This window comes from Danio rerio, chromosome 8 (genome assembly GCF_052040795.2).
Source record: "Danio rerio strain M-AB ecotype USA chromosome 8, GRCz13ab, whole genome shotgun sequence".
Taxonomy (NCBI): domain Eukaryota; kingdom Metazoa; phylum Chordata; class Actinopteri; order Cypriniformes; family Danionidae; genus Danio; species Danio rerio.
The window spans coordinates 9,540,001-9,555,675 of NC_141028.1; the positions used below are offsets into that span (position 1 = coordinate 9,540,001).

Genomic DNA, 15,675 nt, shown 5'->3' on the forward strand with positions numbered 1-15,675 from the left:
AACTGTTTTCCCCCGGGACGCCAACAACAGGTGCTACTTTATAATCACTACCCCACAAGAGCAAGCTCCTGATTGGTTAATGTGGAGCGAATTCTGCTGAAGTTCAGATTTTTGAACTCGAGCGATTCAATCGCGTCATTCACGCTGCCTAATTCGCATGGATTGTGCTGCAGGATGTCTATTCGCATCTTTGCATTGACTTAAATCACTCGCGCTTGAGGCTTCTTCCGCGTTTGGTGTGAACACAGCATTACAGCTCGCTCTTGTAAGTCAATATTTTCTATTAGATGCTTTACAATAATATTTTTATACATACACATTAAATTTATCTCTAAACTAGAACTAATGTAACAAAAAAAAACTTAAGGTCATAGGCCAAAAAAAATTAGTACACCCAAATTAAAATAAATATTAAAGAATTTAATAAAAAATAAAGTAATATTAATAGTAATAATTCATTCATACATTTTCTTTTAACATAGTCCTTTTAATAAGAGGTCGCCACTGCGGAATGAACCACCAACTTATTCAACATATCTTTTACACAGCGAATGTCCTTCTAGCTGCAACCCAGTACTGGAAAACATCCATAAACTCTTGCATTCACACACATACACTAAGGCCAATTTAGCTTACTCAATTCACCTATAGCGCATGTCTTTGGACTGTGGAGGAAACCGGAGCACCCAGAGGAAACCCACGCCAACACAGGGAGAACATGCAAACTCCACACAGAAATGCCAACTGACCCAGCTGGGACCAGTGATCTTCCTGCTGAGAAGCGACAGTTCTAACCACTGAGCCACCGTGTTGCCCAATATTAATAATACTAATATTTAATAACTAATTTGAGTTATTAATGTATTTTCTATCTATTTCAAAAGGCATTAGTTGACCAAAATTGTATTTTATTGAATATAACTTGATGTGCACTAAAAATTGTTGGCTATTCACTGAGAAATGGAGACAAATATTCATTTTCAAAATGAGGTGTACTCATTTATGCTGATCACAATATACATTTGTGCGTGTGTGCGTGTGTGTATGTGTGTGTATGTACGCCTTTATTGTTTTTCTTTATGAAGTAATCTTCTTTATGAAGTAGACCCCAAACCCAAAACACCAAACCCCCACTTAAATCCAACCATCATTGGGGGATAAGCAAATTGTATTGATTTATACGAATGGGATCGTACAAATTCATACAAATACAAATTCACACGGTAACTCAGTGGTTAACACGGTCACCTCAAAGCAAGAAAGTCGCTGATTTAAGTACCATCTTGGTCTGTTGGCAATCACTGTGGATTTTCTCCAGGTGCTCCGGTTTCCCCCACAGTCCAAAGACATGTGCTATAAGTGAATTGAGTAAACTAAACTGGTCGTAGTGTATGTGTGTAAATGAGTGTGTATGGATGTTTCCTAGAACTGTGTTGCAGCTGGAAGGGCATCTGCTGCGTAAAACATGTTGAATAAGTTGGCGGTTCATATTTTCATCAAAAAAACATTTATTTATATTTATTATGTAACATTTGCCGAAATTCAGCGTAATTCCTTCAAAAAAGACCTCAGTGGCTCAAATGCCAGGGGTCTTTAATGGCTCTTATGTTTGTTTGTTCATCCAACCACAAAATATTCAGGATGATTTTTTTTCTGGTGCAGACTGTAAATCTGTAGCTGCTGTACACATACTGAACAGAAATGGTGACTGCTGCATGTGTAAACTTTCCGATTAATGAGATCATTTACTCACCGTTCACTTGTTTAATACCTGTTTGAGTTGCTTTGTTGAACACAAAAGAAGGTATTTTAAAGAAAGCTGGACACCTGAAACCTTTGACTTCCATAGTATTTGTTTTTCCTGCTATGCAAGTCAATAGGTACCGGTTTTCAGCTTTCTATAAAATATCTTCTTTAGGGTTCAGCAGAAGAAAGAAACTCATAAAGGTTTGGAGAGTAAAAAAATGTAAATTTTTGGGTGAACTCTTTGGGTAATCTATTTAAGGGTTGCTAAATTATAATAAGATCTTCTATCTAAATCTGAACAGTTCATTTTTTACATGCTTACAGAGAATGGCTCAACAAAACAACCTTACTATGTTTATTATATCAAATTTTCTTGTTTGTTAAATGTGTCGGGGACACAATTATTGCACTAGCAAAAGTGTACCTATTACGGCCCTTATAAAATAAATCTCTGATGTCCCTAGAGTGTGTATGTGAAATTTCAGCTCAAAACACCCTAAAAAATAATGTTTTATAACTGTTTGAAACTGCCCCCTTTGAGGCTTTTTATCCAATATGTGCCATTTTGGTGACTGTTGCTTTAAATTCAAATAAGATTGTGCTCCCAGGTCTTTTTTTAAATGCTTATGTGTCAGCATAGCAGCAGATTCGAAACTCTAATGGCCTGTTTCCACTAGTACGGTATGGTTTGGAATGCTTTTATGGCTGTTTTCACTGTCAAAAGGTACCTAAAAGTGAACCGAACTGTACAACTTTTTGAGTATCCTTAGAAAAGGCTACCTAGCATGACAAAAGGGTACCAAAATGCAGAGCAAGACACGCAACTGAACGCTATTGGTCAACAGAGATACGTCACTTTTTGTTCAACAAGCCAGAAGAAAAAAAACAAAGGAACCGTCATTTTTAAATGCACAGCTGAGACATTACATCCTAATAATATATACATATAATAACGAGTTATGGTCGACCTGAGCTCAAACAAACTTTGTCGTCGTATTGATGAACAGCTACAAAGCCAAGAAGAAGTGGAGAATTTACCCTGTGACCAGTTGTTTTTTTACAAGGCCGTCTAAAACACAAAACGTTTCGCATTCTCGCGTGCATTCGCAGCACATCTATATTTGAAATAACGAACTTCTTGGGCTAATGATAATACTGTACGCATGATTATTGAAGTGCTTCTGACATCAGATTCTTTCAGAAATGGACAAACACGAAAGTAAAGTGTGAAAAAACAAAGGAGAAGCCGGATAAAAAATAAAGGAGAAATGATTGTTTTTAGCAACCTAAAACATTAACAAACCGCCATGTTTAACTATTATCATCGCCTTTTGGACTATTGTGAACTTGAAATGACGGAATTACTCTCTAACAGAGGCTACATGTGCTAGTTAGCACAGATTAAAGACACAGATAAGAGGTTTGCACTGACTGAGGGCTATATTTCACGTTGCTTTTAAAAGCAAATAAGGACTAAATATATGCTGTGTGTCGTTTTTCTGTATTTAGTAACATATCAGAGACTGTGAGGGTCTGTATGTGTTCATATATGTTGCATTTACTTATTTAATTTATAAAATTGCTGACGTTACAGTAGGCTATTTCACCCTATAGTCGATCTGCAGTTTTCATGTTCATAAAAACATTTATACACAAGTTTTAACATGTATAAATCATCTGTTTTGTGAGAAGTGCTTCTCATACGATATGTGAACAACCCTTACAGCTCTACTTTTCCTCGAGAGAGAATGACGTTGACTAAAACTTTTTGTAGTACACCATGGCTACCAAAAGAGTACCATTTTAGCAGTGGAAACGCAAGCCTGATGAAGGTGACCAGTACCAACCCGTACCATACTGCACCACTCAGTGGAAACGGGCCATAATGGTGGACAGCTGCTTCTCACTCAGGGCTGTTCATGCTAATGATGAAGAGATCATCACTAATGGGCAGGGCTTTCCCCCACTGATGACACACCAAGGGGGAATGTCAATCAGAGTGTTTCTGCAGACTGTTTTTATCGAGTGTGATTATAAACAATGGAATGAATAGTTTTTTACCATTAGAGGCTAGATATATCTACCTCTTATAAACTGATTTCTGCATAGCAGGTCCCCTTTAAATACAGAAAAATTCAGATTTCTGTGACATGTCCCCTTTAACACACTGACCTACTTAACACAGGCCAGCCATGCACGCTTTTCTGATTTACCCAGAAGTCTTTATACACAGTTTGATGTCATGTTCACATTGTCAGCACAAATCAGGCTGTGATTTAAGCCTAGGATTGATGTCAAGTATATACTTGGTCATATCAGTGGATCTGGACTCACAGTTTATTGAGCTCGCTGGTGATTTGTGTGGAAACGTGTTGTGCATTTATGCTTTCTGGCGTTCAGACACATCACTCAGCCGAACTGTAATCTATTACGCCCAACCGGCTCCATTAAATTAGGCTGGATTGAATTTGCCTGTCTTGTTTTCTTCTCTCTTGTTGGTTCTTAAAGCGCATGCTGTCTGAGGTGATCATGCTAGTCATTTATACTTTTTACTTTTTGAATGGATTTACTAGCCAGGCAATTTGATAGAAGTTACCGGATTTAAAAAAAAAAATTCTTGTTAAGTTTACATTGTGGTTTGGGATTGTTTACATTACATGCATATATGCAAATGAGATTTCACATCTGCACGACTGTTCAGAATGACATGTCTTATGCTCCTCAAGACTGAAATATTACTACAATTTAAACTACGGTTTTAGATTTAAAGTTATTTTAAAATGTAATTTAATCATATGATGGCAGAACCGAATTATCCAACATTCTGAAAACGTAGCACTATATACATTTCTGGAGATCGCGAATTATGTAGCCAGAAGTAGGTATGGCTGCATTCGTCTTTAAAATGAATACCCATTCATGACAGACCCTGCTGAGGTATGGATGTATTATTATGCTGTCACTGTTGCTCGGTGAAGTGATTGGTGGTCTGTGGAAGGTGAGTTGTTTTTCGTTTATTTTAATATCCTGATTATATGACCTAAATAAAAAAACACAATCATATCTCAGCAGGGTCTGTGATGTTTTTGGGTCTTCCTGAAACATTTATGTTTTGTTACGTGCAAATTTGCAAGTGTTGTGACTTTGCAGTGCATTTCTTCAGTTGTTTGTGTTGTGACTAATAAAACAAAACGGATGCCAGAAAATAAAATAACAAGAAAAATAACAGGGTGAGAATGTGGTAAAATCTGAAAACATGGTCAAAATCAGGCGAGGGTTTTTCTTTTTCTGGATTGCTTTTTAAAACTGTCTGTTGGGTTTAAGGAAGTGGGTTGACAGGTCAATCGGTGCTTTTGAAAACACTTGGTTGGGTTTGGGAAAAGAGGAGGGTGGGTCAGTCGGTCAGTCAGTCAGTCAGTCAATCGACAGCAGATTGTGGTGGATTTACACTAGAAGAGCAGGTGCGAGTGGCACTCGCGAGAGAAATTTGAGATCTCAAAAAGCGTACACTGTGACCTCTGGTAGATTTGTGAAAATAAACACTGCAAAAAAACATACCTCCTAGGATAGATTAGGCGCTCTCCAGAAATGTATATAGCGATACATTTTCACTATGAGTCTGGGTTGTAATTTTTAGCATCCATAACGATAAAAATGTGTTTGGGTTTGTCTATTTAGTTAAGATTACAGTAAAATTGTGGATAACAAATATATAGACATTTATTTTATCCTAAAAATGTTTTGTTCATTAAAAACATTTATTTAAAACAATATATGTATTTGCCATCATTAAAATTCCTACTGTAGTTCAAAAGTTTGGGGTATGTTACTGTTTGTGTTTTTGTAAAGATATTAATACTTTTATTTATCAAGAATACATTAAACTGATAAAGTAACCAAATATCTGTTTCCACAGAATATAAGATTAAATTATGTTTCTTGAGCAGCAAATCAGTAAATTGAACATTCAGCATGAGATCAAAAGAATGAACAGCCTTTTAAAAGACGTTAAATTAGAAATTGTTGTTTTAAATTTTAATAATATATTTTTTTTATTTACTGGCAGCACAGTGGTCAGCACTGTCACCTCACAGCAAGAAGGTCATTGGTTCGAGTCCTGGCTTGGTCAGTTGGCATTTGATGGAGTTGAGTTTGCATGTTCACCCTGGTTTGGTGTGGTTTCTTCCAGGTGCTCTGGTTTTCCCCACAGTCTAAAGACATGCGCTATAAGGAGAATTGGATAAACTGAATTGGACAGTGTGTATTAGTTATCAGTGTGTATGAATGTGAGTGTGTATGGGTGTTTCCCAGTACTGGGTTGCGACTGGGAGTGCATCTGCTGCGTAAAACATATGCCGGAATAGTTGGCGGTTCATTACGCTGTGGCGACCTGTGGCGAAATAGAAACTAAGCCGAAGGATTTTTTTTTACAGTATTATTGTTCAAATCAAATCCAATTAAATCTCTCATTGTTTTGAGGGATTGTTATGTGTTGTTTCTGAGAAAAAAAAAGCTGTAATCATGGTTGTAAAAAGTTTTGTGAATCATCAATGTTGGTCTGTCTTTTAAAATGACTTGCATCGCTTTTAAGTAATTGTTTTATTTTCTTGTCAAAGCCAGTTTAATTCACATTTCAATCTTGATTTGAGCTCACAGAATCATTTATACTCATCTATTATATCACAAAACTCTGACTATGAAAGAGAGAGTGGTGTATTTTAAACTCAAACTAAGCAAAGCAAGCCTTATTTTGGCCCAATCCTGCTCAAACGAAACCAATAACTTCATTGGTTGTGCCAGACCATCGGGCATTTATTGAGATTCTACAAATCACTCTCTCTGTCTGTCAGGCTCATCTTCATCCAGTCCGCGGCTCCTAACCAAGAGTCTGTCCCTTGATCCAGGCCCCTGCCTCGGAGCCCACGAGACCCCACAGCGCCTCTGCTCTGACCCCGGACCCTTGGAACCGCAGCACTGCAATGGCACAAGTGAGAACGGCCCTCAGGACGTCCCACCTCCACCTCCCAAAACACGGCCACCTTTACCTGGGCCAAAGCCTCAAGGTGGGTTCTCTAAGGCTATGTTTACACAGTGATGTAGCCAAAAACGAGATGTTTTTTCTAGGGCTACACAATATAAATAGTTTCAGCATCGATATTGCAGTGTGCGAATCTACAATAGTTACATTGCAATGTCATTGCAAAACAGCAATGTTGAGTTGGGATTATAATTTAAACCATAGGGGCAAGTTTGTAGATTCAAAGACAATTAATTGTAATTATTTACATAATGAAATCAGTAGTCAACATTTGAAGTTGATCAAAAAACTGCATCAAAGTAAGAATTGGTAATGTTGAATAGTTTTAGGACGACTTTGATTTTTTGATCCAGTCTTGATCGAGAGTTATTTTGCATTTGATTATTTTAGTGCTGTTCCTCAGTACTGAAAACAATAAAGCACTGAGTACATTTACATGGACACCAATCGTCCAGACACCCCAAGTTACGAAAAGTCATTTCTGAGGGAGAAAGCAATGATTTCCAGGAGGTTGTGCGTGACGTATCTGAAGAGCGGGCGGGTTGCGCGGAGAGGGGTCGGGGTGCGGTGGAGTGGGTTGCGCGAAGTATTTGACGACCAGGCCGGAGATGCGCGATTATCATTATAATCATATCCGGGACATTATCATTTGTTTGTGAGCATTTGGGAGTCTCTATGTATTAGGATGTACTTAAGGATGTCTGAACAATCCGACATTAATACGATCAAGACAATACTCTGATTAAGAGTCTACCATGTAAACAGCGATTTTTGATTAATTTAATCCAACTAAAGTCACAATCGAACTAAACAGTAATCGAATTAAGGCATGTGGAGTATGCTGATTTAAGTCGCAATATTGAAGTGCTGTACAGACATGTAAACACCGCAATTAAACTATTACTATCGTCAAAGCCTCTTTAAAGCAAGTAATTTCAGTTGTGGCCATCTTTGAAACTCCTCTCGGGCGGTATCCTCGGGCATTCTGTCTGAATAGGGAAACATTAAATTCGCCAAAACTGTTTGCCAAGCTTACGATTACATTACATGTTTGCAATTACCAATAAAATTAAACAACATCTGTCTTAAAAGTTTCGTTTCTAAGCGTTCAAATCAAACAAAATCAGGTTGCTCGAGCTAATGCACATCAGGGGCGCAACTACACATTTACTGAGGGGTATGCGGGTTCAAATTTTGTGTGATCCCTCTTATTTTATATTAATTAATTAATAATAAATGAAGACAAATTTTCAGATTAATCTTATAACTTTTGACATTATGTATGATTTGACAGTTTATTTTGATAAAAATAAAAACAAATCTAAACAGTTACATCTACATGAACACTTTCGGCTGTGGGACTGCATGTTATTGTGTTAAATGATTTTGAATTGAACAATAACAATATTATATTCGTTTAAAATCTAAAATAATGTTTTTTAACAAAACATATTTATTTATTTTTATTATTTGTAACCTTTAATACGGATTAATTTTAAAAATAGTTTTGGCACAACGGCGCCCCCCATGTGTGGCGCCCCTATGCGCCGCATATACTGCATACCCCCTTGTTGCGCCACTGATGCACATGTGCACTCAAAAGGAACGAGATCACAACACCAACCTAATTTATGGCTGTTTTACACTTTATCAACCTCTGAATAATGCTGCGTCTGAAAGTGCCTGCTCTTCGGAAGTAATCCACAACTTTGTCTTGATGGTGAATGTCCTCCAGAAATGACAGCAACTCTTTGTTTACAAGTTTGTGGGCGTTTTAGTAGTTGCTGTCATGTGATGTGTGTTTGACCTCGCGTGCCTTGCGTACATTTCATACAGATTACAAAACCAGAGATCTTTTTTTTTCAAGTGCACTTAATTCATTTAAAAGTTCAAAAATGTCTCAAAAATAACATTGTTGTGTAAACAAACAGGCAAAACCTATGAAAAGATTTTTGTTTGTTGTAGAAAACTTTTAAAAAAAATCTACAATATTCTGGAATTTTAGATTTTAGACTGCACGTGGCAAAAACACAGTGCCTGTACTGAGTATGTGATAAGGTTTATTTACTTTCCGGCTTTTTCAAATGTTGGAGCAATATGAGGAGGAAAATAACCACTTTTTGTTTTTTTAAATTGGATTAACAGTGCGATGGAGCTGTTTCTGTGAGTAACACAGAAGTATAAAAGTTGCAAAAGCGTGGGAGACATTAGACTGAGAGACATGCCAAAACAACAGCTCTGAGTAAACATTCTGTGTCTTTTGAAGAAAAGAAATTTTGAGCATGTACAGAGTGAAATTAATCTTTACCAATGCTGTCAAATAGAGAACATCCAAAACAAGTGCTGTACAATGTCATCCACCATTTTAGCTGAGCTGGTCACATGACTAAAATGCATTTGAAGTAGGGAAATGTTCTCGAGCCAGGATTCAAACTCGGGACACCCTGATGTGCTACTTCACTATATGTCAGCGCAGTAACCACTAGGCTATTGCGCCGACCAACTTTCAGTACTTGATGTTAATATGACATTGGTTTAAGATGTTGGCTTAACGTTGAATTTCAGTCATCCAACGCAACCTAAAATCAACCAATTATCAACATCATTTGATGTCGTTATTGAACAACAAAATAATGTCATTAGACACTGACTAGACATTGAATTTTGGTCACCCGACTTCACCACCTAAATCGAACCTAAAATTAACGTCTTACATCAACATAAACTGCTGTTGAAGTTAGCAGGGAGAGTTAACCTAAAATTAAACATCACCCTCTGTAAAGATTCGCCTAACTAACAAGTTGATACAATTTACCATACTGATCTCACAATATATATATATATTTTTTTACAAAATTAGCTGACAATTTAGAAATGAATAGAGGCCTTTTTTATTTCTCAAATGCTGCACGTTTATTTGTAAAATTAAAATATATTTTGTTAAATAAGACAACTAAACTACATTTTTAAATGAAATTCATCAAATAAAAATATATAATTCAAATAAAATACCTTTAATTTAAACAATCTAACTCTAACTTTTCTTATCTTGTTTTTATGTTTATATTTTATTTTTTTAAAGATAAGATATAAAGATATGTATATATCTTTGTTTTTATAAAATAACATATGAATTGTTAATTGTGTTTTGTTTACCCTTTATTTAACCAAAACAGACTCTCTGAGATTATTAGTCTCTTTAGCAGGAGTGTCCTGGCCAAAATGAACAAAAAAGATTTTACAGACTTCACAGGACAAACATTAAGAATACCTAAAAAAAAAATACAAATCATAGAAACACCCTCCATTTGCTGAGCAAGTCACTTAAAATTATCCTAAGAGACCCATTTTTGTTACTTAGACTGAAGAGTATTAATATACGTTAAAGCCTTCTTACCCAGTTAAGTGCGAACATAAGGAACAGAGAGAGTATTACAATTCTGAACTGCTGTATTTCAAATTTAATGGAGTTTAATGTGGAGTACAATAAGTATTTTTTTCTGATTTAAATAAGCATTTCAGATCATAACAAGCGTAATAAATGTAGTAATGCATACATTCTTTCTGTTTTCTCGTTATTTTAATGTAATTTAATGAAATAAATATATATGTAATATCAATATATTTTTTAAATAACCAAAATGAGTGAATGATTTTAACTTTTATTACTATAACAATAGTAGTGCATGTTTTGTAATGTACATAAAGGATATACAAAACCTTTATCTATCTACATAGAAGTCATTATTATTTTAATATTATCTGTATTTTAAATTGACCTCATGAACCAATTAATTGTGATATAAAATACAATATGCAATTAGGATGCATACATAAAAGTACAGTCTCTGCTGATGTTCCAGTTAATATCTGTGTGTCTCTCTGTGTTGCGGTCATGTGATTGTGCACCAGTCTCACTTTATTGATTTCTGTATTGATCTTGTCTCGTTCAGTGCCCCCGAAACCCCCTCATCTACAGCAGCAGAACGCTCGACGGCCCCGCCCCCCAGACAAGCCCCTCCCACCGCCACCACCATCCCGCCCACTGCCAGCCGACCCCCGCCAATCACGTGCCACCATGCCGAGGGCAGAGGGAAGCTCCTCCCCCACTTGTGTCCTTTCGCTCATCGAGAAGTTTGAGAGGTGAGAGAGCAACACAAACAGACATTACTGTACGGTTTATTATTCATAACTACAGTCAGTCATGAGTGATGATATCTCCGTTTGTTGATCATAGGTAAGCTCATTTTCATTTGTTTTATGTGCGATTGATTTGCTGAATTTTAATGGGAAGAGGTAGCCACTGTTTTTAGTAGTACTAATGCTGTTTAATGTTTGTCTTAAATGTATGGTATAATATATATGTTGCAAATCTGTTATGCTGCAGAACAAATCACCCCAAAAGGGGACAATAAAGTTTACAGTAACAGATAATCTTTCATCTTTGCTGGAGAAAATGTGCTTATATTATATTATATTATATTATATTATATTATATTATATTATATTATATTATATTATATTATATTATATTATATTATATTATATTATATTATTATTAATGTTATTATTATATTATTAAAATATTATATCATTAAAAATATTATATGTGTATATATATATATATATATATATATATATATATATATATATATATATATATATATATATATGATCACAGGTAAACAAGAGACTAAAGTGATTAGTGATTATATTATATTATATTATATTATATTATATTATATTATGTTATATTACATTACATTATATTACATTACATTACATTACATTATACATTACATTACATTATATTATATTATATTATATTACATTATATTATGTCATATTATTTAAAAACATAATCATATAAAAATATATCATATATTATATAAAATACAGATATTTATATCAAAACATAAAAAATTATAATATATATTCATATCAAAATGAATAGTTCAAGTCAAAATATTAAATATGATTTAAACAAAATGTACTTTGTGTACTTTTTCAGAGATTATGGCTATTTTGGTAATAAAATGGCTAATAATAATAATGATGATAATAATATATTTTTTATTTACTTTTGTTTTAAATTTAAGGTAAATCAAGATACAATTAAGAAGCATAAAATATTAACACTTTCCAGACAATATGACTATAGATTAACTAAAGGTAAAGGGAGATGTGAGTACAGTTGCATAAGAAATTCATTCTTTTTTTTAAGCATAACTATTATATAGATATAAAATTTAGTAAATCGTTTGTTACTTGAGCTATTTAATTCTTGCAAAACAAAATGTACCGAAGGAGCAGTTTGTCCTGGGATATTTTGACTTTTTTTTTGGAAATGTTTCAGTAAATTTTTTAATTTAAGGTAAAACAAAAAAGTAAGTTGAATTGCAGATATTATTACAGATATTAATACTTTTTTCTTATTGTTAGCATGAATCTTACATTCTTATTTACATTATTTTTATATTCTTTATCTCATATCATATTTCTTTAATATGTTTGTATTTATTTTTAAGTCTTAAGCAATTTATTTAATCTTATTTAATATAGTTGAGTGCACAAAGGTTTTCAGTGACAAAAATATATATTATTTACATTTATTTTTATATTTATTTTATTAAAATTAGTTTATTTAATACATTTTATTCAGCACAATCATGTGTTTATTAGATGTGTTTTAGATATTTGTAAATACACATATCAAAAAATGTTTTGCGAAGTCATCCACAATATATTTGTTTTAGCTTTTTTGTGTTTAATATTCAGGGAGCAGATAATTGTGGTGCCAGATATCACTGGGGGCGTGATGTGTACCCCGCGGGTCCCGGATCAGCAGGCCACTCCTGGGTCACTTAGTCCTCAAACATCAGAGTTTATCCTGCCCTGCACATCCCTTCAGGAACCTCTAGAGGCGCCGCTGGCTGAGGACGAGCTTGAGAAAGAAGAAAAAGAGGAGGAAGAAGAAGAAGATGTAGACGAAACTGAAGAAGATGACAGCGAGCTTGGGGCATCCTGCTCAGATAAGCGTCTTTCCATGGAATCAGGCTACGGCGCTTCAGATAAACTGCTGGACAACATGGAGATGACAGCCAACCAATCAGAAATCCCCTCTGACCGATTGTCCCTCCCCCCAGCGCAGATGGACGGGAAGCTGGCCAATCGGGACAGCGGAATCGACAGCATCAGCTCGCCTTCACACAGCGAGGAGCTCTGCTTTGTTGGGGATGAGGATCGGGTCGGTCATGAGCGGGAGATTTGTCCGTGTAGCCCAGGACCAGGGATTTCATGTAGTTATGTGGAGGGTCCCGATGAAGAGGGGGCCGGCGGGGAGGAGGCTGGCAGAGACTCAGAGGGAGACAGTGATCTTGAGGAGGGCAGTGGAGACGAGAGCGAGATGAACCCCATGGCTCTACAACCTCTGCCCAAAGCTGAACGACAAGACTCCACTGAGGTCAGAAGGGTGCTTTGTTAATGCCATATACCATATCTACATGGCTATACTCACAGTGGAATAAGTAAATGTTGAACATGTGTGGTTTATTTATAAAATAATTTCGAGATGATCACGTGCTTATGATCAACACGGCTGGCACCTCTGTAATCTGCTCTATAATAGAGCATTATAAATAACCAAAGTTTTTCACTCCGGTTATCTTCGTCTTGAAGCTTCCCCCCTTCCACCCCTACTTCCCACCCTTTTTTTCGATATGGCGACACGGTGGCCCAGTGGCTAGCACTGTTGCCTCACAGCAAGAACACCGCTGGTCCAACCTCCCATCAGGCCGATTGGCGTTTCTGTGCGGAGTTTCTATGCTCTCCCCATGTTTGCGTGGGTTTCCCCCGGGTTCCCCGGTTTCCTCCCACCGACCAAAAACATACACCATAGCCTATCAACTAAACCAAGTAATCACCCAGGACAAACTTAGTTTACACTTCTCACACGATGACAAGCAGGGGAGTTCTCGAGACCCACCTGAGCTCGAACTCCCCTCTCGACCCTTCTGACGGGAGGGAGCCCCAGGCTCGAGGATATTACGAGCTCAGGGCTCTCTCCGGGGACAGCATGCCAATTCCGCTCTATTGATTATAAGCTAAGTGTGAACTCTTGAAGTCAGCATTTTTCTCAAAAAACATATTTCTAAAGGTGGTGTTGACTTGAAATTTTCACCGGAGGTTGATAACAACCAAATAAATCTGTATATGAAAAGAAAACAAATCTAATTAGTTTACAAATTAAGTTATGCATAATAAAATGAAATGACGCAGGGAAAAAGTATTGAACACATGAAGAAAGAAAGGTGTAGAAAGACAGTGAAAGCCTAGACAGCAGCTGAAATCTCTCAGTAGTTCTTCAGCAACCCTCTGCACTTCCTCATTGTAAATGAACATCAGCTGCTTCAGTCCAACATCTACATTATAAGGTATTATAAGTTGATAAAAGTTGAAAAGTATTAAAAGTTGATAAATCAGTCAGCGCCAGTGGTGTAATGGTTAGTGCGTCAACACATGCACTCCGGTCCTATGCAGATTTTTTCCCCCTCTCTCTGCTCCTCATGCTTTCCTGTCAATTCTCTCTAATGTCCTATCGAATAAAGGTGAAAACCCCTAAAACATAATTGAAAAAAAAGTTGATAAATCAATGAAGATTTATTTAGCTTAATTAGCATTAAAAAAGTCTTAAATGCTATTTTGCATGTCATAAAATTATATATAATTTTTGATTATGCAATGTCGTTTGCTAAAGTTTTTTCCAGCTGTGGCGGCAGACACTACTACGCACAGCACTACTACGATTACAGAAAAGTTTGCGTTGTTATAACTCACTTACCTTTCAATAAGTTTTAGTGCGATTATAACATGCTATTAAAAAAGACAACAACAATGACTGAATGTTTTAAATGAGAAGCTTTAATGTAGCCATGGCGGGATGCAATTTGGTGTGTCGCTCCGCCATGGAAGAAGCAATGTAGCGGAAACCATGTGTCCAACTGGCTGAATTAGCCAGGTTTAATAGATTTTCATTATATAATTAATGATTTAGTTTTGGATTAGTTTCTTACATTAATATTTAGTAAATATTAGGGTTGTCATGATACTGCAATTCGGTACAAATCGTTACTGAAATTTAAAAAACGTCCATTTCTCACTTACATTTGAGCGCTGTTGAACACGTTCGTAAACAGCGCTGATTTGCCATTGTGTTCACGTGTTCAACAGAAATGACTGTGATTGGCCGTGAAGGTCATCAGTCCACCAAACTCACCGCCATTTACTGAGTGTAGTGGACCCTTTTCCCAAGCCCGTTATGACATGTTTAACGGTCATCAGCATCTTAAATCCTTAAAAGTTTTTAATATTTAGATTTAAAAAAAACATATGAATATTTTATGTATTTCTGTATGTATTTTATCATCTTTGCCTGAAACTACAAAAAATTAATAACCACTTATGCGAGGTGTTTCTAATGCAGTGTCTATGCGATTAGGCAGTAAAATTTGATGTTATTTTCTCCTCTGACTGCCATCTTCAGTCTCACACAATTTTTTTCTTTATCTGGAAGTCTTGATCACACCATCGTGGAGTTTTTCTATTATTATTTTAGAAAATAGGATGTAAAAAAAACATTTGATGTACTCTCCAATTCACTGAGCTGTAAGTTTACTCAACTAAGACATCTTCAGCTACTGAGACACCCGGAAATGTGAAAAGGGTCTATCACAGAAGCCCTAGAAATGATCGATTTAAAAGTGAGATAAATGTTAGGGTGTACTCGTTTATGCTGTGTTCTGTATACGCACACACAGTTGTGAGAATCAGACCATCATTTATTCACTCTTCAGTCCAGCTTCTTGTCACAGATGTGCAGGTATGTTGAAACC

The 15,675-nt window shown here is 35.9% G+C and overlaps 1 protein-coding gene across 5 annotated transcripts in view; it reads left to right on the plus strand.

The window, feature by feature from the left end:
• Nucleotides 1-15,675, plus strand: part of fgd1 (FYVE, RhoGEF and PH domain containing 1) — a 112,622-nt gene that overhangs the window by 62,813 nt on the left and 34,134 nt on the right. For 2 of the 5 annotated variants that reach the window (XM_087264227.1, XM_087264229.1), the window contains exons 2-4: nucleotides 6,597-6,809; nucleotides 10,738-10,927; nucleotides 12,563-13,247. In XM_087264227.1, the coding sequence (XP_087120353.1) occupies nucleotides 6,597-6,809; nucleotides 10,738-10,927; nucleotides 12,563-13,247 (1,088 nt within the window). Of the gene's footprint in view, nucleotides 1-6,596; nucleotides 6,810-10,737; nucleotides 11,022-12,562; nucleotides 13,248-15,675 lie in introns of those variants that run through there. The other 3 variants (XM_087264228.1, XM_087264230.1, XM_087264231.1) reach the window with 2 other exon arrangements.